Source organism: Artemia sp. Qi Xiang Cuo, chromosome 18, assembly GCF_049724085.1.
Source record: "Artemia sp. Qi Xiang Cuo chromosome 18, ASM4972408v1, whole genome shotgun sequence".
Classification (NCBI taxonomy): domain Eukaryota; kingdom Metazoa; phylum Arthropoda; class Branchiopoda; order Anostraca; family Artemiidae; genus Artemia; species Artemia sp. Qi Xiang Cuo.
The window spans coordinates 3,190,557-3,212,887 of NC_142811.1; the positions used below are offsets into that span (position 1 = coordinate 3,190,557).

General features: G+C 37.6%; 1 protein-coding gene across 1 annotated transcript in view; it reads right to left on the reverse strand.

The window, feature by feature from the left end:
• Positions 1-2,242: 2,242 nt before the first annotated feature.
• The window catches only part of LOC148941123 (uncharacterized), a 31,042-nt gene continuing 10,953 nt past the window's right edge, over positions 2,243-22,331 (reverse strand). The window contains exon 2 of the mRNA XM_089104046.1: positions 2,243-2,545. Within this exon, the coding sequence (XP_088960172.1) occupies positions 2,274-2,545 (272 nt within the window). The 3' untranslated portion in view covers positions 2,243-2,273. The remainder of the gene's footprint in view (positions 2,546-22,331) is intronic.

The window sequence follows — 22,331 nt, forward strand, 5'->3', positions numbered from 1 at the left end:
AGCTTTTGACAGAAATTGTATTTGTTTTTACCGTGAAGCCTTGATAAAATATTTTTTTTTTACTAAGAACTGTTCGTCAATGACATCAAAAACACAAAAAGTTTTAATTTTTTTTTTCTTTTGCTCTCTGAAAATTATTATAACATGACGCCATTTGAATTATTGTAGCTGCAGTGCCCGAGTAGCCGACACTCTTGGATACTAAGAGTAGATTTATACGAACTAACTAAGTTTGAACACTGCCTACGGTTTTTAGAGTTCCACATTTATGAAGGGGTTGAACTTTACAATATTAAAAAGTGAAATAGGAATTGCAGCGCACTAAAATTCTGAGCTGCTGAGTTTCCAAAAACTAATATCATTATATATAACAAATATTCCATTTATTTTCAGTAGTTCTTTCTGGTCGTCTATTACAATTTAGAGTAATTCACTCGAAATATTTTATAGCAGTTTTTTTGGCTATAAAAATTACGCATAAATAAATTTAGATGGTTTTTAGAGTTCCACATTTATGAAGGGGTTGAACTTTATTTGATAACCAAATTTTAACCGTATTTGCTTTAAAAAAATTATTAAAACGGAAACAAAGAGTGTGCCTGAGGAAATTATTTTCAAGTGGGGCATAGGCTCCAGGTTAAATGGAATGAAAGATTAAAAATACATAAGAATTATTTAGTCATATAGAATCTGTTCTTAATCGTTACAGTTCAAAATAAAGAAAAAATAATACTTACTTCCATTTTAAAACGGATACAAATAAACCATTTAATCGTCTATCAAACATTTTGATTTTTCTATTATGTGACGTTACAGTACGCACAGGCACGTGTCTACGCGATATATTCTCTTCGTTCTAACAAGTTCTATAGTTCTCTTTGCCAGTTTTGCCCACATCTGAAGGTGAAGGATGGGCAAAGGAAATAATTCCTCTTTCCAAAATGTATTTGGATGGATAGGCAAAGACAGTTTTGTTGTTGATACATTCAGTGATAAAGGAAATGAAACCCTCTTTGATACCTTTGAATAAGGGCATGGATTTGTAAATAAATTGACGCAAACATTTTAGCATAGACGCAATAACTCCTAGGTTGCGCATGTGAGGCCCTCTGCAGACACCCTTATTTGAAGCAACCAATTCTTTTTGAGCTTAGACAAATTCACTCCTAGATGGTGTCTATGAGACACTGTGCAGATACCCCTTTTCGAGTTCACTAATTCCTTTTTAGTGCAGACACAATAACTGGTAGGTGGTTTCTATAAAGTAATCCCTACCGATATTCCTAGTACCCACAGATATCCTTATTTAAAATCATCAATCCCTTTTTGGCTGAGACGCAATAAATGAGCTTTATAAAAAAATGTGTTCAGGTTTTTTCTCTCTTTATTAAGAATTATCTCATTCAAACTAAAACTTGTAATTTAAGCGTAATCAGTTCTTTCGATGTCCGACCAAAAAATTCATTCAATATATGGTGCTCAATTGCTGACGATTCAATAAAAAAATTCAATAGAAAAATTGACGATTCAATAGAAAAATTCAATATATGGTGCTCAATTCATTCATTTCTTTCGTTTAATTTGTTATTATTCGTTCATTTAATATACTGCTGCTTTTATTACTCATAACTTGAAGCAACGCCAAGCCGCCTGAGGGAAATGTTGCTGCCCACAGTCTGTCCCCGTAATTCAGAACTATGTTTGATATGCAAAGGGGTGCAAATCGGGGGCAAAAGGGGAGGAGCGATTGCCCCCTTCCCATCATATTTTGAAAAATATCTTTTTCATTATTTCCGTTGAAAAAAAACGAAGCTGCCTCCCTTCAGATTTTGAAGATTATATATTTTTTTGTATCTTCATTTCAAAAAATTGAAAAAAAGATTTCTCCCCCTCCTTCCTGCATTTTTTTTTTATCTTGATGCGCCTGAAAACACAGTTGCCACTAAATAAGACTTTGAAATTGCAGCGCATCTATGGTTGAACCTTTCACCGCAGGTTACGCCATGGTAATTGGGGATAAATTACCGAATATCTGCTATCAAAGAAAATAAGCATATATTAAGGGGGGAAGGGGGTTCTCCAGATTTTTTTCTTCCTCACAATGTTCTTATTTTTATTGTTAAACCTATTCTTTTGTATAATTTTCGTGTTTTTATGTGATTTTACAAATTTGAGCCGTCTTCCCTGAAATTTAAGCATCTTTCCATAGGATGAATATCTGATTAGGTCTTTGGAAAAAATGTTAATTTTATAAGACTTTATTAATCTATGTTTTAATTATCTGACAGGATATTATTCTTGAGCTCATTGTAAAATTCCTGTAGCTGTTGAGGATTTGTTTTTTCTGGCTTTCGATTATTTTCTTGGGCTTTTCTGTCATAATAGTGAACTTGTTTGGATGAATATATGCCATCGGTGGTCACAGGCTGAACTTGTACTGGATTTCCGTGTTGGTAACAGCTGCATTGTTTTTGCTCTTTGCTGAAGTATTCAGGTCTGTAACCAATATTGTGACACTGGCAGACTATTTTCTGTTTTTCAGGATCTAAAAAAACATAATCAAAATAAAGTAAAAGTTAGGCGTGATAAATTAAACTGCGTTATTTATTTTTTTTTCAAACTGATATTAATACCCTGCCTAAGGGCAATATGCCACGTAGGCCACAATAGGATGTGGCCTGGGGGCGTCCAAGCCTGAGGGCCCTACTTGTAGTTTTTAAATGAACTTTTTTTTCTTCAGAAATGTGTAAAGTATTTAAAAAGCATTTCACCGCTGAATATTTCGCTCAAATTAAAATAAAGGTTTTCTTCAAGTAAGGTAACTAAGAAGTTGGGGAATCCAACTGAAAAGAAGTGGTCCCAATTTTGGCCCTTTATAGCAGATGCGTACCAAATTTTCTGTCATAGGTCCTGCACCTAGGAAAAGGGACCTCAAAGCACCATTAGATTAAGGGCCCAGCAAGACGTTCATTTTTCCCTTCCCTAAAACCTCAAAAGCTGAGCATAATGAATCAATTGACCAAGTCCCTTTTGAAGTTTTTACGAAATTTTTATTTATAAAAACCTTATATGCCCCCAGGGCATAACTTACAACGTTTGCCTTGGGGCTCTGGGTGATTTGTCATCCTCAAATACAGAATTTCCAGAACTTTAACCTACGTTGAACAACATAGCTATCTATAAACATTGATTGAATGTTCTTAGGGAAATGATGGGCTTGAGAGGGGGGTTAATTACTCTCCACTCACTTTTGACTATTAAAAAGAACAATTTCAATTTCCAATTTCAAACAACTTTCTATGTATCCTAAAAGGCAAAAAAGCTTTCTATATATTCTAAAAGACCAACAATATTCATTATAAAACACCTAATTTCCAGAACTTTCAACTACGTTGAACAATATGGATATCTCAAAATTTTGATTGGATGTGTTTGGGAAAATGGTGGATGTGAGAGAGGTCTTAGTCTCTCTCCAATCACTTTCAACTATTAAAAAAGGCACTAGCCCTTTCAATTTCCAATTTAATGAGCCTTTTTTAAGTTTCTACGACAACGCTTTCAATAAACACCTTGTATACCCCCAGGGCATAACTTAAAGCCTTAACCCTGACGGTTGTGGGGGGAGGGGTTGTCATCCTTAAGGACCAAATTTCCAAAACTTTCAATTAGTTTGAATAAAATGACTATCTAAAAATTTTAATTGGATATGCTTGGAGAAAAGGTGGGCGTCAGAGGGGGGTTAGTTGCCCTCAAATCACTTTTGAATACTAAAAAGGGCACTAGCTCTTGGACTTTCCAATCGAATGAGCCCTTTTTCAAGTTTCTACGACAAAGATTTCAATAAAAACCTTATATACCCCCAGGGCATAACGTTTAACCCATGCCCTGAAGACTGTAGGGAGAGTGTCCTACTCAATGGTATTACTTCCAGAACTTTAAACTGCGTGAAACAAAATGGCTATCTAAATTTTTTTATTGGATATGTTTGGGATAATGGTGGACGTGGAAGGAGTGTTTGTTGCCTTCCAATCACTTTCGACTATTAAACCGGGCGCTAGTCATTTCAATTTCCAATCGAATGAGCCCTTTTTGAAGTTTCTACGACTATGCTTTCTATAAAAACCTTATATGCCCCTAGGGCATAACTTACAACCCTTGCCCCGAGGGCTCTGAGGTTATCATCCTCAAAGACCTAATTTCTGAGACTTTTAACTACGTTGAACAAATGGCTATCTACTAATTGTGATTGGATGTGTTTTGGGAAAAGCTGGGCGTGAGAGGGGGGTTATTTGCCCTCCAATAACTTTCGACTATTAAAAACGGCACTAGCCCTTTGAATTTTCGATCGAATGAGCCTTTTTTAAACTTTCTACTACCACGCCTTCTATAAAAACCTTATAGGCTCCCAGGGCATAACTTACAACCCTTGCTCTGAGGGCTGTGGGGGAGTATCCTCCTCAAAAACATAATTTCTATTTGTTTGCTGAACAAAATGGCTATCTTAAAATTTTGATTGGATGTTTTTAGGGGAATGACAGGCGTGGGGGGGCTAGTTGCCCTCCAATCACTTTCGACTATTAAAAAGGGCACTAGCCACTCAAATTTTCAATCGAATGAGCCCTTTTCGAAGTTTCTACGACAACTCTTTTGATACGAAGTGCCCTGGTCTAAGACCACGAAAATAAAAATGATAATAATAAATTGTGCCCACATCGTTCTTTACTTTTTTTACGTTCTAAAAATATACGTTTCATTTTCCTATCGAACGATTCCTTTCGAAGTTTTCTACGACGCTTTCTATAAAAAAAAACCTTATATGCACCCAGGACCTAGCTTTCAACCCTTGCCCTGAGGGCTGTGGGAGAGTTTCATCCTCAAAAACATAATTGCCAGAGTTTTTAACTACGTCGAACAAAATGGCTATCTCAAAATTGTTATTGGATGTTTTTGGGGAAATGGTGGGTGTGAGAGGGGTGTTAGTTATCCTCTAATCACTTTCTACTATTAAAAGGGGCACAAGCCCATCTAATTTCCAATTGAACGGGCACTTTTTGAAGTTTCTACAACATCACTATATATAAAAAACCTTATATGCCCCAAGGGCATAACTTACAACCCTTGTCCCGAGGGCTCTGGGGTTATCATCCTAAAAGACCCAATTTCTAAGACTTTTAACTACGTTGAAAAAATGGCTATCCACCAATTGTGATTGGACGTGTTTGGAGAAAAGGTGGGCGTGAGAGGGTGGTTAGTTAGCCTTCAATCACTTTTCTTTGATAAAAATTTGTGCCAACATCGTTCTTTACTTAGGAACCGCGATTGCGCTGCCTATGAAAAAGGGCAATTTCAATTTCCAATCAAATGAACCGTTTTTGAAATTTCTACAACAACTTTCTATATAAACCTTATATGTACCCAGGGCATAACTTACAACCCTTGCACTGAGGGCTCTGAGGGGGTTATCATCCTAAAAGACCTAATTTACAGAACTTTCAACTACGTTGAACAAAATGGATATCTCAAAATTTTGATGGGATGTGTTTGGGAAAATGGTGGGCATGAGAGGGGCGTTAGTCGCTATCCAATCACTTTACGTTATTAAAAAAGGTACTAGCCCTTTTAATTTCCAATTGAATGAGCCCTTTTGAAGTTTCTACGACAACCCTTTCAATAAAACTTTATAAGCCCCCAGGGCATAACTTATAACCTCTGCCCTGAGGTCTGTGAAGGGGAGGGGTTGTCATCCTTAAAGACCTGATTTCCAAAACTTCCAACTACGTTGAATAAAATGGCTATCTAAAACTTTTGATTGGATGTGTTCGGGGAAAAGGTGGGCTTGAGAGGAGGGTTAGTTGCCCTCAAATCGTTATCGACTATTAAACAGGGCACTAGCCCTTTGAATTTCCAATTGAAAGAGCCCTTTTTCAAGTTTCTACGACAAAGATTTGAATAAAAACCTTGTATTCCCCCAGGGCAAAACTTATAACCCTTGCCCTGAGGGCTGTTGGGGGAGGGGTTGTCATCCTTAAAGACCTAATTTCCGAAACTTTCAACTCCGTTGAATAAAATGGCTATCTAAAAATTTTGTTTGGATGTGTTTGGGGAAAAGCCGGGCATGAGAGGAGTGATAGTTGCCCTGAAATCACTTTTGAATATAAAAAGGGCACTAGCCCTTTGAATTTCCAATTGAATGAGCCATTTTTCTACGACAAAGTTTCTACTTCCTTTTTCTACTTCCTTTTTCGAAGGCAAAGGTTTCAATAAAAACTTTATATGCCCCCAGGGCATAACTTGTAACCCTTGCCCTGAAGACTCTGCGAGAGTGTCCTGCTCAAAGGTATAATTTCCAGAACTTTAAACTACGTGGAACAAAATGGCTATCTCAAAATTTTGATTGGATCTGTTTGGGGAGATGGTGGACGTGGAAGGTGTTTTAGTTGCCCTCCAATCTCTTTCAACTATTAAAAAGGGCACTAGCCATTTCATTTTCCAATAGAATGAGCCCTTTTTGAAGTTTCTACGACAATGCTTTCTACAAAAACCTTATATGCTCCAAGGGCATAACTTACAACCCTTACGCTGAGGGCTGTGGGGGGTTTTTATCCTCAAAGACCTAATTTCCAGAACCTAAAACTACGTTGAATAAAATGGCTATCTCAAAATTTTGATTGGATGTGTTTGGGGAAAATGTGGGCGTGAGAGGGGGGTTAGTTGCCCTCCAATTACTTTTGACTATTAAAAAGGGCACTAGCCTTTTGAATTTCCAATAGAATGAGCCTTTTCTAAAATTTCTACGACAACGCCGTCTAAAAAAATCTTATATGCCCCGAGGCCGCAACTTACAACCCTTGCCCTGAAGGCGACGGGGGAGTGTCCTCCTCAAAAACATAATTTCTATCTGTAAATCAACTATGCTGAACAAAACGGTTATCTCAAAATTTTGATTTTATGTGGTTGGGGGAATGATGGGGGGGGGGGGGGCGGGGGGCTAGTTGCCCTCTAATCACTTTCGACAATTAAAAAGGGCACTAGCCACTCAAATTTTCAATCGAATGAGCCCTTTTCGAAGTTTCTACGACAACTACTTCGATACAAAGTGCCCTATTGTAAGATTATTTGAAAAAAACTACGTTTTCTAAAGAGTTAAAGAGGCTGAGTTACAAGGTCGAACCTTAAAACGTACAGGGATTAGGAGGCAGAGTTGGGGGGGTGCCGCCCCCCCAACCCACCGCTTTCGCAGCCTTTAAATAAAAAAAAAGTTTTTTAAACTGAAAATAAGGAGCGACATTAAATTTTAAAACCAACAGAAATTATTCCGCATATGAAAGGGGCTGTGCCCTCCTCAACGCCTCGCTCTTTACGCTAAAGTTTGACTTTCTCACAACTCTTTTTTTAAACAATAAAAACTTTAGCGTAAAGAGCGAGGCGTTGAGGAGGGCACAGCAGTAGTATGTTACCTTATACTTCTACTACTTTATGTTCCTTCCGGTTTTTCTGGTAGTCCTATTCTACAGGTCATTACACTCTTTCAAAGAGATTTACGCAATACCGGTCCTATAGGTAAACATTTCTACGACGTTGATTAAGGACAAGTTTTTCTGACGTACAGACAGGTTTTTTTTTTGTTTAGTATTTGCAAAAAAAGGGGTAATTAGTGATTGGAAAATTTTTTAATGCTTTTACAATCGGAGATGTTTGATTAACCTTTGCAAAAAATAGGGGTAATGGGATTTGCGAATTGGAGGAGATGTCGTGGCAAAAAAGGGGTAATTAGAGATTGGAAAATTTTTTAATGCTTTTGCAATCGGAAGTGTTTGATTAACCTTTGCAAAAAAAGGGGGTAATGGGATTTGCAAATTGGAGGAGATGCCGTAATTATGTACTGTATAATACACAAGTGATGTTTTGGAGAGTATTGTCAATTTAACGAGAAATGACTGAAAAGTGTTTTGAGGGAGATGGGATGCATGGAGGGTTGAGTTGCATGAGAGTTCAGTTAAGGGGGGGGGGGTACAGTTACACGGAGGTTTAGTTAAATGGGGTTGAGTTGCATGGGAGTTCAGTAGCACGAGGGTTCAGTTGCATGGGGTTCAGTTGTACAGGGTTTTGGTTATACAGGGGTTCACTTACATGGAGGGATTCAGTTGAACGAGGGGGGGGAGTTTCGATTTGGAGGAGATGGGATGATAGTGTACTGTATAATACACAAGTGATTTTTTGGAGCGTATTGTCAATTTAACGAGTAATGACTGAAAAGTGTTTTGAGGGAGATGGGTTGCATGGAGAGTTGAGTTGCATGAGAGTTCAGTTAAAGGGGGGTACAGTTACACGGAGGTTTAGTTAAATGGGGTTGAGTTGCATGGGAGTTCAGTAGCACGAGGGTTCAGTTGCATGAGGTTCAGTTGTACAGGGTTTCGGTTATACAGGAGTTCACTTACATGGAGGGATTCAGTTGAACGAGGGGGGGGGGGATTTGCGATTTGGAGGAGATGGGATGATAGTGTACTGTATAATACACAAGTGAAGCTTTGGAGCGTATTATCAATTTAACGAGAAATGACTGAAAAGTGTTTTGAGGGAGATGGGCTGCATGGAGAGTTGAGTTGCATGAGAGTTCAGTTAAAGGGGGGGGGGATACAGTTACACGGAGGTTTAGTTAAATGGGGTTGAGTTGCATGGGAGTTCAGTAGCACGAGGGTTCAGTTGCATGGGGTTCAGTTGTACAGAGTTTTGGTTATACAGGGATTCACTTACATGGAGCGATTCAGTTGAATGAGGGGGGGGGATTTGCGATTTGGAGGAGATGGGATGATAGCGTACTGTATAATACACAAGTGATGTTTTGGAGCGTATTGTCAATTTAACGAGAAATGACTGAAAAGTATATTGAGGGAGATGGAGTGCATGGAGGGTTGAGGTGAATGAGAGTTCAGTTGAAGGGGGGTACAGTTACACGGCGGTTTAGTTAAATGGGGTCGAGTTGCCTGGGGGTTCAGTAGCACGAGGGTTCAGTTGCATGGGGGGTTCAGACGCTTGGGATTCAGTTACATGGGGGGGGGATTGTTACCTGATTCTTTTATTCTAACTTAACTTGTAGGAATAAGACTTCATTCCATTGGCTAAATCAGTTTATTCATCTATAATGGTGAACAAAAAGACTATTAATTCTCCGTATTCTTCTTCTTCTTCTTCTGATCATGCGCCCATGCCTCCCATGCCTCCTTCTCACTCGGGGTCAATCGACGTCTTAATATCCGTTAGAAGTTGCATATTCCACTCATTCTCCACACCTCGTAATATCCGTAGGGGTTTTTTTTTGTAGTTGTTTTCATTTTACATGAAAATGAAAATGTACACGTTGTTTCACAGCCTAAACACTTCATGATAAAAAAAAGATAGTTTCATTATTTAAGGTTAATTTAGCTACTTTTGATAACTTACATTTAGCTACTTAGGCTAACTTACATCAGGTTAAGTGGCGCGCCACTTAACCTGATGTAAGTTAGCCTAGAAATGTTAGGTGACCTAACCTAATCTAACCTAACCTGACCTTGGTGGTGAGGGTCCCACCCGTGTCAGGCTTTCGGTCCCCGTGGCCCCGGGGTGGGGGGGGGGTCCCACGCGTGGTAGTCTTTGGGTCCCCGTGGCCCCCGGGGGTGGGGCGGGGGGTCACCTTTTTATCATGAACTGATTAGCCTGTAGACCCCATTCCTGAAAGTTTCATTTTCCTAACCTAACCCCTTTCCAAGATAGCCAAAAGTAGCTAAATTAACCTTAAAAAATGAAACTATCTTTTTTTTATCATGAAGTGTTTAGCCTGTAGACCCATTCCTGAAAGTTTCATTTTCCTAACCTAACCCCTTTCCAGGATAGCCAAAAGTATCTAAAGTAGAATTGGTAATGTTCTAACAGCTGTAAGCCACGCAAGATAGATGATAATAATAGACAAATAATACCAAGAGGATTTGCATATGCGATAATGGATAATTATTACGAAAATCATACGGGAGAGGAATCTACGTCTTGGGGATTAAAAGAAATTTAAACTTCTTCTTATCAGATTCAAGCGCTTATCAGACCCAAGCTTATGCGACTCAAATTTCTCTTTAAAGTGCTAACGTGTATCTCTTGAAATAATTTAAGTCCAATTAGCTTAGATTTTTCCCTAGCAACTTGCCCTCCGCTATAACTTCGCTAATACATCCTTCTGCCAATCAACCCATCTCCCCCAAAACACTTTTCAGCCATTTCTTGTTAAAATTTTTTATTTCAACTCATCCACACGGGTTTTTCGCTAGCAACTCGGCCTCCAATATAACTATGCTAATAGATCCTTCTGCCAATCAATCCCATCTCCCCCAAAAACACTTTTCAGTCATTTCTTGTTAAAAAAAATCTTTAGTCATTAAGAAATTTCAACGACCATCCTGTTTCAGAATTCCTATCAAGTCGAACAATAAAGCAAAAACGAAAACACCTATAGATACATGAAAATGATTGGCTTTATACGCTGATTCCAAATACATAAATTTCCTTAGGTTTAATGTTATCCGTCAAAAGCTAAAACCTTGAGAATATTAAGCATTTTAGAAGAAAAACAAAATCTTTAGTCATTAAGAAATTTCAACAACCATCCTGTTTCAGAATTCCTATCAAGTCGAACAATAAAGCAAAAACGAAAACACCTACAAAAAAAACCCTAATTTTAAACAGTTTTTGGGAAACAAGGTGAAAGTAAAGTGCAACTCGTCCGAAAGTAACCATAACTCTAAAAACAGAATTTTAGTAATCATAGATGCATGAAAATGATTGGCTTTATACGCTGATTCCAAATACATAAATTTCCTTAGGTTTAATGTTATCTGTCAAAAGCTAAAACCTTGAGAATATTAAGCCTTTTAGAAGAAAAACAAAATCTTTAGTCATTAAGAAATTTCAACGACCATCCTGTTTCAGAATTCCTATCAAGTCGAACAATAAAGCAAAAAAGAAAACACCTACAAAAAAAAACCTAATTTTAAAACAGTTTTTGGGAAACAAGGTGAAAGTAAAGTGCAACTGGTCCGAAAGTAACCATAACTCTAAAAAACAGAATTTTAGTAATCATAGGTGCATGAAAATGATTGGCTTTATACGCTGATTTCAAATACATAAATTTCCTTAGGTTTAATGTTATCTATCAGAAGGTAAAACCTTAAGAATATTAAGCCTTTTAGAAGAGAAACAAAATCTTTAGTCAGTAAGAAATTTCAACGACCATCCTCTTTCAGAATTCCTATCACGTCGAACAATAAAGCAAAAACGAAAACACCTATAGATACATGAAAATGATTGGCTTTATACGCTGATTCCAAATACATAAATTTCCTTAGGTTTAATGTTATCCGTCAAAAGCTAAAACCTTGAGAATATTAAGCCTTTTAGAAGAAAAACAAAATCTTTAGTAATTAAGAAATTTCAACGACCATCCTGTTTCAGAGTTCCTATCAAGTCGAACAATAAAGCAAAAAAACGAAAACACCTACAAAAAAAAAACCCTAATTTTAAACAGTTTTTGGGAAACAAGGTGAAAGTAAAGTGCAACTCGTCCGAAAGTAACCATAACTCTAAAAAACAGAATTTTAGTAATTATAGATACATGAAAATGATTGGCTTTATACGCTGATTCCAAATACATAAATTTCCTTAGTTTTAATGTTATCCGTCAAAAGCCAAATACATAAATTTCCTTAGGTTTAATGTTATCCGTCAAAAGCTAAAACCTTGAGAATATTAAGCCTTTTAGAAGAAAAACAAAATCTTTAGTCATTAAGAAATTTCAACGACCATCCTGTTTCAGAGTTCCTATCAAGTCGAACAATAAAGCAAAAAAACGAAAACACCTACAAGAAAAAAACCCTAATTTTAAACAGTTTTTGGGAAACAAGGTGAAAGTAAAGTGCAACTCGTCCTAAAGTAACCATAACTCTAAAAAACAGAATTTTAGTAATTATAGATACATGAAAATGATTGGCTTTATACGCTGATTCAAAATACATAAATTTCATTAGGTTTAATTTTATCCTTAAAAAGCTAAAACCTTGAGAATATTAAGCCTTTTAGAAGAAAAACAAAATCTTTAGTTATTAAGAAATTTCAACGACCATCCAGTTTCATAATTCCCATCAAGTCGAACAATAAACCAAAAACGAACACAACTACAAAAAAAAACACTAATTTTAAACAGTTTTTGGGAAACAAGGTGAAAGTAAAGTACAACTCGTCCGAAAGTAACCATAACTCTTAAACCAGAATTTTAATAATTATAGATACATGAAAATGATTGGCTTTATACACTGATTCCAAATACATAAATTTCCTTAGGTTTAATGTTATCCGTCAAAAGCTAAAACCTTGAAAATATTAAGCCTTTTAGAAGAAACACAAAATCTTTAGTCATTAAGAAATTTCAACGACCATCCTGTTTTAGAATTCCTATTAAGTCGAACAATAAAGCAAAAACGAAAACACCTACAAAAAAAACCCTAATTTTAAAACAGTTTTTGGGAAACAAGGTGAAAGTAAAGTGCAACTCGTCCGAAAGTAACCATAACTCTAAAAAACAGAATTTTAGTAATTATAGATACATGAAAATGATTGGCTTTTTACGCTGATTCCAAATACATAAATTTCCTTAGGTTTAATGTTATCCGTCAAAAGCTAAAACCTTGAGAATATTAAGCCTTTTAGAATAAAAAAAAAATCTTTAGTCATTAAGAAATTTAAACGACCATCCTGTTTCAGAATTCCTATCAAGTCGAACAATAAAGCAAAAACGAAAACAACTACAAAAAAAACCCTAATTTTAAACAGTTTTTGGGAAACAAGGTGAAAGTAAAGTGCAACTCGTCCTAAAGTAACCATAACTCTTAAAACAGAATTTAATAATTATAGATACATGAAAATGATTGGATTTATACGCTGATTCCAAATACATAAATTTCCTTAGGTTTAATGTTATCCGCCAAAAGCTAAAACCTTGAGAATATTAAGCCTTTTAGAAGAAAAACAAAATCTTTAGTCATTAAGAAATTTCAACGACAATCCTGTTTCAGAATTCCTATTAAGTCAAACAATAAAGCAAATACAAAAACAGCTACAAAAAAAAAACAAAAAAAATCTTTAGTCATTAAGAAATTTCAACGACCATCCCGTTTCAGAATTCCTATCAACTCGAAAAATAAAGCAAAAATGAAAACAACTACAAAAAAAACCTACGGATATTACAAGGTGTGGGGAATGAGTGGAATATGCAACTTCTATCGGATATTAAGACGTCGATTGACCCCGAGTGAGAAGGAGGCATGGGAGGCATGGGCGCATGATCAGAAGAAGAAGAAGAAGAATACGGAGAATTAATAGTCTTTTTGTTCACCATTATAGATGAATAAACTGATTTAGCCAATGGAATGAAGTCCTATTCCTACAAGTTAAGTTAGAATAAAAGAATCAGGTAACAATCCCCCCCCCCATGTAACTGAATCCCAAGCTTCTGAACCCCCCATGCAACTGAACCCTCGTGCTACTGAACCCCCATGCAACTCGACTCCATTTAACTAAACCTCCGTGTAACTGTACCCCCCTTTAACTGAACTCTCATGCAACTCAACCCTCCATGCAACCCATCTCCCTCAAAACACTTTTCAGTCATTTCTCGTTAAATTGACAATACGCTCCAAAACCTCACTTGTGTATTATACAGTACACTATCACCCCATCTCCTCCAACTCGCAAATCCCCCCCCTAGTTCAACTGAATAGCGCCCGGTAAGAGATCCCCGGTATAACCGAATCCCTGTACAACTGAACCCCCATGCAACAGAACCCCTCGTTTTGCTGAACACCCAAGCAAGTCAACCCCATTTAACTAAACATCCGTGTAAATGTACCCCCCTTCAACTGAACTCTCATGCAACTCAACCCTCCATGCAATCCATCTCCCTCAAAATACTTTTCAGTCATTTCTCGTTAAATTGACAATACGCTCCAAAACTTCACTTGTGTATTATACAGTACACTATCATCTCATCTCCTCCACATCGCAAAACCCCCCCTCGTTCAACTGAATCCCTCCATGTAAGTGAACCCCTGTATAACCAAAACCCTGTACAACTGAACCCTATGCAACTGAACCCTCGTGCTACTGAACTCCCATGCAACTCAACCCCATTTAACTAAACCTCCGTGTAACTGTACCCCCCCTTTAACTGAACTCTCATGCAACTCAACCCTCCATGCAACCCATCTCCCTCAAAACACTTTTCAGTTATTTCTCGTTAAATTGACAATACGCTCCAAAACATCACTTGTGTATTATACAGTACACTATCATCCCCTCTCGTCCACATCGCAAATCCCCCCCCCTCGTTCAACTGATTCCCTCCATGTAAGTGAACCCCTGTATAACCGAAACCCTGTACAACTGAACCCCCATGCAACTGAACCCTCGTGCTACTGAATCCCTAATGCAACTCGACCCCATTTAACTAAACCTTCGTGTAACTGTACCCCCCTTTAGATGAACTCTCTTGCAACTCAATCCTCCATGCAACCCATCTCCCTCAAAAACACTTTTCAGTCATTTCTCGTTAAATTGACAATACGCTCCATAACATCACTCGTGTATTATGCAGTACATAATCACGAAATCTCCTCCAATTCACAAATCCCTTTACCCCTTTTTTTGCAAAGGTTTATCAAAAACTTCCGATTGTAAAAGCATTAAAAAATTTTAAAATCACTAATTACCCCTTTTTTGCCACGACATCTCCTCCAATTCGCAAATCCCATTACCCCTTTTTTTGCAAAGGTTAATCAAACATCTCCGATTGTAAAAGCATTAAAAAATTTTCTAATCACTAATTACCCCTTTTTTTGCAAATACTAAACAAAAAACAAAACCTGTCTGTACGTCAGAAAAACTTGTCCTTAATCAACGTCGTAGAAATGTTTACCAATAGGACCGGTATTGCGTAAATTTCTTTGAAAGAGTGTAATGACCTGTAGAATAGGACTACCAGAAAAACCGGAAGGAACATAAAGTCGTAGAAGTATAAGGTAACATACTACTCACAGCCCCTTTCATATACGGAATAATTTCTGTTCGTTTTAAGATTTAATGTCGCTCCTTACTTTCAGTTTAAAAAACTTTTTTTTTTAATTTAAAGGCTGCGAAAGCGGGGAGTTTTGGGGCGGCAGCCCCCTAACTGTGCCTCCTAATCCCTGTACGTTTTAAGGTTCGACCTTATAACTCAGCCTCTTTAACTCTTTAGAAAACGTAGTTTTTTTCAAATAATTTTTGCACGTTTTTGTACAGTTTATTGCTTAATATTGGTTGACTAACTGTTAGCTGATCGTGTCAGGAGTTAAAGTTGGGGGGCTGCTGCCCCCCAAACCTCCCGCTCTTGAACATTCTTGTGTTAAGGCTTTTAATTCCTGAATACTCAAATCACGTCGTACAGGGTGCCTCCTAATCCCTGTAAATTTTAAGGTTGGAACTTGTGACTCAGCCTCTTTAACAGCCCCCCAACTGTGCTTCCTAATCCCTGTACGTTTTAAGGGTCGACCTTGTAACTCAGCCTCTTTAGGTCTTTAGAAAACGTAATTTTTTTCAAATAATTAAAAAAAGAAACTGAGTTTCTTTTTTAAACTTTAAATTCAGTATATAAAAAATTTCCTCTGAAGGTGAATCGAACCCGGGTTTTTTTTTAGTAAGCGGAATCTATTTTTGACGCAAGCAAATCCCCACAAAACTTGATATTTGGTTTTTGGAAAACAGGGAAGGAGTGATCAGATTGAGCTGAAAGTTCGAGAATAAGCTTCCAGGCCCCAGGAAAGCTTATCCTCTAAATTTCAGCCCGATCAGACAACGTTAAAGGGGGGCTGTGGTGGGAAAAATTAACATGGGCTCTTATAGGAAAACGAGGTTTTTCGTAAATGTAAATTCGGGGGATAATTTTTTCGGTATGAAAATATCAAAAGGCCCTAACAGGTCGAATTCTGCTTCGAATGAGTCCTCATTCACCCGGATCAGTTGCCAACTGTGGCCTGTAGGCGTGGATAACAATAAAAAATAAAGAGAAATGAACTTTAAGTGGCTATATTTGTTTTTTTGAAAACAGAGAAGGAGTGATCGGATTGAGCTGAAATTTCAAGGATAAGCTCCCGGGCTCTAGGAAAGCTTAACCTCTAATTATCACTCCAATCGGAAACAATCAAAGGGAAACTTTTATAACAGATTTAAAACTTTCAGCCACCTTTATCTCATGAATGCACAGTCAGAGGATTATAAAATTTTGCATGTTTTCGAGTTGGGGTCCGAGCTACGAAGATTAATTACTACTATCTTACTGTAGCATCTAGGATCGAACATTACTTAACCGTGTGGTGGGTCGCCACTTTATAGAGGCACAAGTATGCCTCCTTGACCACGAAAAAATAATAATAATACATTGTGCCCGCATGGTTCTTTACTTTTCTTACGTTCTAAAAATATACGTTTTAATTTCCTATCGAATGATTCCTTTCAGAAGTTTCTACGATAACGCTTTCTATAAAAAACCCATTATATACCCCCAGGACCTAACTTGTGAACCTTGCCCTAAGGGCTTTGGGGGGAGTGTTATCCTCAAAAACATAATTTCCAGACTTTTTAACTACGTTGAACAAAATGGCTATCTAAAAATTTTGATTGGATGTGTTTGGGGAAATGGTGGGTGGGAGAGGGGTGTTAGTTATCCTCCAATCACTTTTGACTATTGAAAAGGGCACAAGCCCTTCCAATTTCCAATTGAATGAGCCCTTTTAGAAGTTTCTAAAATATCACTATCTTTAAAAAACCTTTTATGCCCCCAGGGCATAACTTACAACCCTTGCCCCGAGGGCTCTGAGGTTATCATCCTCAAAGACCTAATTTCTAAAACTTTTAACTACGTTGAAAAAATGGCTATCTAAAAATTTTGATTGGATGTGTTTGGGGAAAAGGTGGGCGTGACAGGGGAGTTAGTTGCCCTCCAATCACTTTCAACTATTAAAAAGGGCACTAGCCATTTAAATTTCCAATCGAGTTAGCCCTTTTCGAAGTTTCTACGACAACTCCTTCAGTACGAATTGCCCTGGTTTGGAAAAAAATTAAATAATACATTGTGCCAACTTCGTTCTTTACTTAGGCACCACGATTGCGCTGCCTATAAAAAAGGGCAATTTCAATTCAAAATCAAATGAGCTCTTTTTGAAATTTATGCAGTAACTTTCTATATAAACCTTATATGCCCCCAAGGCATAACTTACAACCCTTGCTTTGAGGGCTCTGAGGGGGCTATCATCCTAAAAGACCTAATTTCCAGAACTTTCAACGACGTTGAACAAAATGGATATCTCAAAATTTTGATTGGATGGGTTTGGGAAAATGGTGGGCGTGAGAGGGGCGTTAGTCGCTATCCAATCTTTTTACATTATTAAAAAAGGCACTAGCCCTTTCAATTTCCAATTGAATGAACCCTTTTGAAGTTTCTACGATAACGCTTTCAATAAAATCATTATATGTCCCCAGGGCATAACTTAAAACCCTTGCACTGAGGGCTGTAGGGGGAGGGGTTGTCATCCTTAAAGACCTAATTTCCAAAACTTTCAACTACGTTGAATAAAATGACAATCTAAAACATTTGATTGGATGTGTTTGGGGAAAAGGTGGGCGTGAGAGGAGGTTTTAGTTGCCTTTAAATCGTTTTCGACTATTAAAAAGGGCACTAGCCCTTTGAATTTCCAATCAAATGAGCCCCTTTTCAAGTTTCTACGACAAGGATTTTAATAAAAGCCTTATATGCCCCCAGGACATAACTTATAACCCTTGCCCTGAGGGCTGTGGGGGGAGGGGTGGTCATCCTTAAAGAGCTAATTTCTAAAACTTTCAACTCCGTTGAATAAAATGGCTATCTAAAAATTTTGATTGGATATGTTTGGGGAAAATGTGTTTCGGGCGGGCGTTAGAGGGGGGTTATTTGCCCGCAAATCACTTTTGAATATTAAAAAGGGCTCTAGCCCTTCGAATTTCAAATTGAATGAGCCCTTTTTCAAGTTTCTACAACAAAGATTTCAATAAAAACCTTATATGCCCCAGGGCATAACTTATAACCCTCGCCCTGAAGATTCTGGGGGAGTGTCCTGCTCAAAGGTATAATTTCCTGAACTTTAAACTACGTTGAACAAAATGGCTATCTCAAAATTTGGATTGGATGTGTTTGGGAAAATGATAGGTGTGAAAGGGTTGTTAGTTATCCTCCAATCACTTTCGACTATTCAAAAGGGCACAAGTCCTTCCAATTTCCTATCGAATAAGCCCTTTTTGAAGTTTTTACAACATCACTATCTATAAAAACATTATATGCACCCAGGGAATAACTTACAACCCTTGCCCAGAGGGCTCTGAGGCTATCATTATCAAAGACCTAATTTAAAAAATTTTTAACTACTTTGAAAAAATGACTATCTACAAATTGTGATTGGATGTGTTTGGGAAAAAGATGGGCGTGAAAGGGGGGTTAGTTGCCCTCCAATCACTTTCGACTATAAAGTCAAATGCAGTTTTCCTTGACATGAACTCGTTATACCCCTCGGCAATGTCTCACTACTCTTTGCCGTGTGGAAACTATAAATGGATTGAGAATCCTTTTGAGTTGTCCAACATTCACACCATTGAGGATAATAGGCCACAAGGATGGTTCTTTGAAATTGACGGGCACATTCTATTGGCGCTTCATGATTCTGTCAAAGATTTTGTATTCCCTTGTATCAATCGACCAGTGACCAAGGACTCGCTGAGCCCATACAATCGATCATCGGTTGATGATATGGGGATGCACTGGACCCCCTCCGATTAGAAACTGATTGCAGATTTAAACCCTAAACAGAATATCGTTGTTCACCATATGCTTTTGCGCTGGATGGTGGACAATGGTTTCAAGATCACAAAAATACATAGGGTGTTGCAATTCAGTCAAAAACCATATTTGAAGACGTTTATCGATACCTTTGTCGATAAGAGCTCTCGGGCAAATAGTAAAGTAGAAACGGAAATGTACAAGCTCATTTTAAATTCTGCGTTTGGCAAAATGTGTGAAATTGTACAGAACAGATCCCGTTGTGAAGTCGTCACTGACCCCCAAGAATGTGCATGAATTATTGCAGACCCTAATTTTACATCGTTCACGAGTATAGAGGTAAGAAAAGATGAAAGTAAAAACACAGAAAGTGTTTTCTACACAGAAAGTAAAAAAATGTGGTGCTGAACAAGAATATAGCGGGAGGTAGTTCAGTACTTGAAATTTCCAAAAAGCTCATGTTGCCCTTTTTTTACAATGTGTGCAAGGTACAATGGCCAAGAGAGGGGGAGGTTCAAATTTATCATGGGGATACAGATTCTCTGCTGTTGAAAGTAAAAACCGGGGATTTATTAAAGGATTTAGAAAATGGGGAACACATCAGCTCGCGGATGGATTTCAAAAAACTGGAATGCATCCCTCTATCCCGAGTTGGTGAAACGTCAGGCCCCCAATCTACTACTCATGTTAAAATCAGAGACGGGGAGCGATTTAACATCCAATGGGGTGTTCCCCAGTCCTAAAGTTTATTGCGTAGACACCCACAATAAAGATGTAAAACAGGCGTGTAAAGGGGTGCCTACACATTTTGTAAAAAACGATTTCAAAATGAGTGTCTACAGAAACTGTGTAGAGAGTAGTCTAGTGCCAAGAGCAACAAGTGCTTGCAATTTGCTGTCTGCAGTATAAAATTTATACTCTTAGAGTTGAAAAGAATGCCATGTCGTGTATATCCGACAAAGTCTTTGTGCTCGAGAATGGTATAAGTGTAATCCCCCATGGCCACTATCGAATTTCAGACCGGTTTGAATGTGTCGACTATCGCAACCAACTCGGTCTGGATAAATTAAATTAAACTAACCTAACCCAAACCTAACCCAACCTGATAAATTAACCTAACCTAACCCAAAACCTAACCCAAACCTGACAAATTAACTTAAATGCTCAAACCTAACCTAACCGGCAGAAGCAGCGGCGACGAATATTGTATACAGCTTTTCCACGCGACCCCGGGGAGTGGGGGGGGGGTTCCACCCGCGACCGGCCTTCGGCCCGCGGCTCCAGGGGGTTGAAGGGCCCCGCCCACGGCCAGACTTTGGCCCGTGATCCCCGGGGGTTGGGGGGGTCCTTAGGGGGGGGTATCTTTTAAATTCATGGTGTTCAACTGTGCTATTGTTTTTTTTATGTCAATAAGTGTTATTGTTTTACAAATAGTGCTGCTGTACAAAAATGTTTGTGTCTGTACTATTACTGTTCTTGATGTACAAAAAAGTGTTTTTTATGACAATAAATGTTCACCCTAGATGTACAAATAGTGTGTGTTGTTCTTGTTGAACAAAAAAAAAAGTTTTTGATAATAAATATTGTTTTTGTTGTTCTTGTTAATAAATATTGTTGTTCTTGTTGAACAAAAAAAGTGAAAAAATATTGATGTACAAATAGATTTGTTGTTCTTTCTGTAAAGAAAAGTGTTTATGATAATAAATGTTCTTGTTGAACAAATAGTGTGTGTGTGCTATTCATGCCGTACAGGTGTTTTTATGTTAATAAATGAATTAAATATTGTTTTTGTTGTTCTTGTTAACGTAGATAGATCTATGGGAAAATTATTATTTATTCATTGAACAAATATGGTTTACAGTTAATTGTAATCCGACTGATGTCAACAGCAGTATGTATGAATTTAAAACACCATTCAGATCGTTTCTGTGTGGCCCATCAATGTTGGGGAAAACGACACTTTTAGCTAAAATAATTCAAAATTGTAATAAAATGTTTTTGGAAAAACCAAAGAAAATTTATTATTGCTATAGTATTTGGCAGGAGTCCTACGATCTAATAACTCTCAATAAACAAATATATCCAGGTGCTCCCAAATTTCTGCTGTCAGCGTAAACTCAGGCGACAAATAAGCCCTACGGGTACATTTTGCTAAATCTTAATCAGAATACACACAAGGATCTACGTGCAGTCACAGATATTTTCGACAAAGAAATTACTGTATATCTTCCGGTGAACAATAGAAAAAGCTATTACTGCCATCATGACACTGAAGAAACTACACGAACAAGGGTATTTATTTTCCGTTTTAGGCACTTCAAAACCTCCATTCAGGAAGGCCATACTCAAACATGGTGTTGACAATGATTTCATTAATCTAATATCTGAACTTTGTTTAAATTTAACTGAAGGCAATGTACACTTGCCAGAAGGTGTTAGACAACAGACAAAGCAATATCGTTCTACTGTACGTACCTTGACTTGCTAAAAGAAGGGAAAAATTTTTAAAAGAAAACGTCTCCTTCAAGCGGGCGGTAGCTTTTTTACATTTTTACTGCCAATAATTGCAGGACTTGTAAACAGTTTTCTCTAGATGGCTAAACCCTATAAATTAATGCCATTTGAACTTGTCCTCTCGCCCGTGGAACATTTTGAAGATAATCTAAGCAAATTCATTAATGATGAGAATATTGCCGATGATAAAAAGCTAGTTTTACTTCAAGATGCATTGCGACGTGTGGACAAACATAGACCTTATCTTGAGCGACCCACTGTCACAGATCTCCCCAAAAAGGAAACTTTTCCTCAAGATTCTGCACAATAAAAGGAGAAAGAATTGAATTCGATAGTGACAACAAGTGAAAACCTATTGCCAGTGACCTATCGAGAACAGAGTAAAAGAGTATTAGCATATTTTATGTTGTAACCTGATGATCAAGTTAAGATCGATAGCACAGGGAAACGAATTGTAATTCAGGGGAAAAGTTATAATCTAGTTGATTTAGTTTGTGATATGGTGACGAATTTTAAAGGACTTTTATCATTTGACAATAATCTATACACCATTCTAAATGCATCAAACTTCCCCAAAAGTCTTATTGGCAATAAGCAAATTCTAAAGAAACTAAAGGAACATAGTCCTCCGACAACACCAACACCACCATTTAAAAAAGAAGAAGATTCAATATTAGAAAATACTAGCGGCAGCAGCAACTGCAACAATGATTTTATAACACCAATGACTTCTAGTCAAAAGCGACGACGGATTGATTCACCCTCCAGTGTGCAAAAGGGGAGTGGACATTACACTACGTGTTTGCGTTCAAAATGGTTGAAGTTGTAAAGCATGTCTATGAAAATATTGGTGAAGCGGGAAGTCTAAGTTCCCCCACAACCCTTTCTAAAGTTGCCTCTG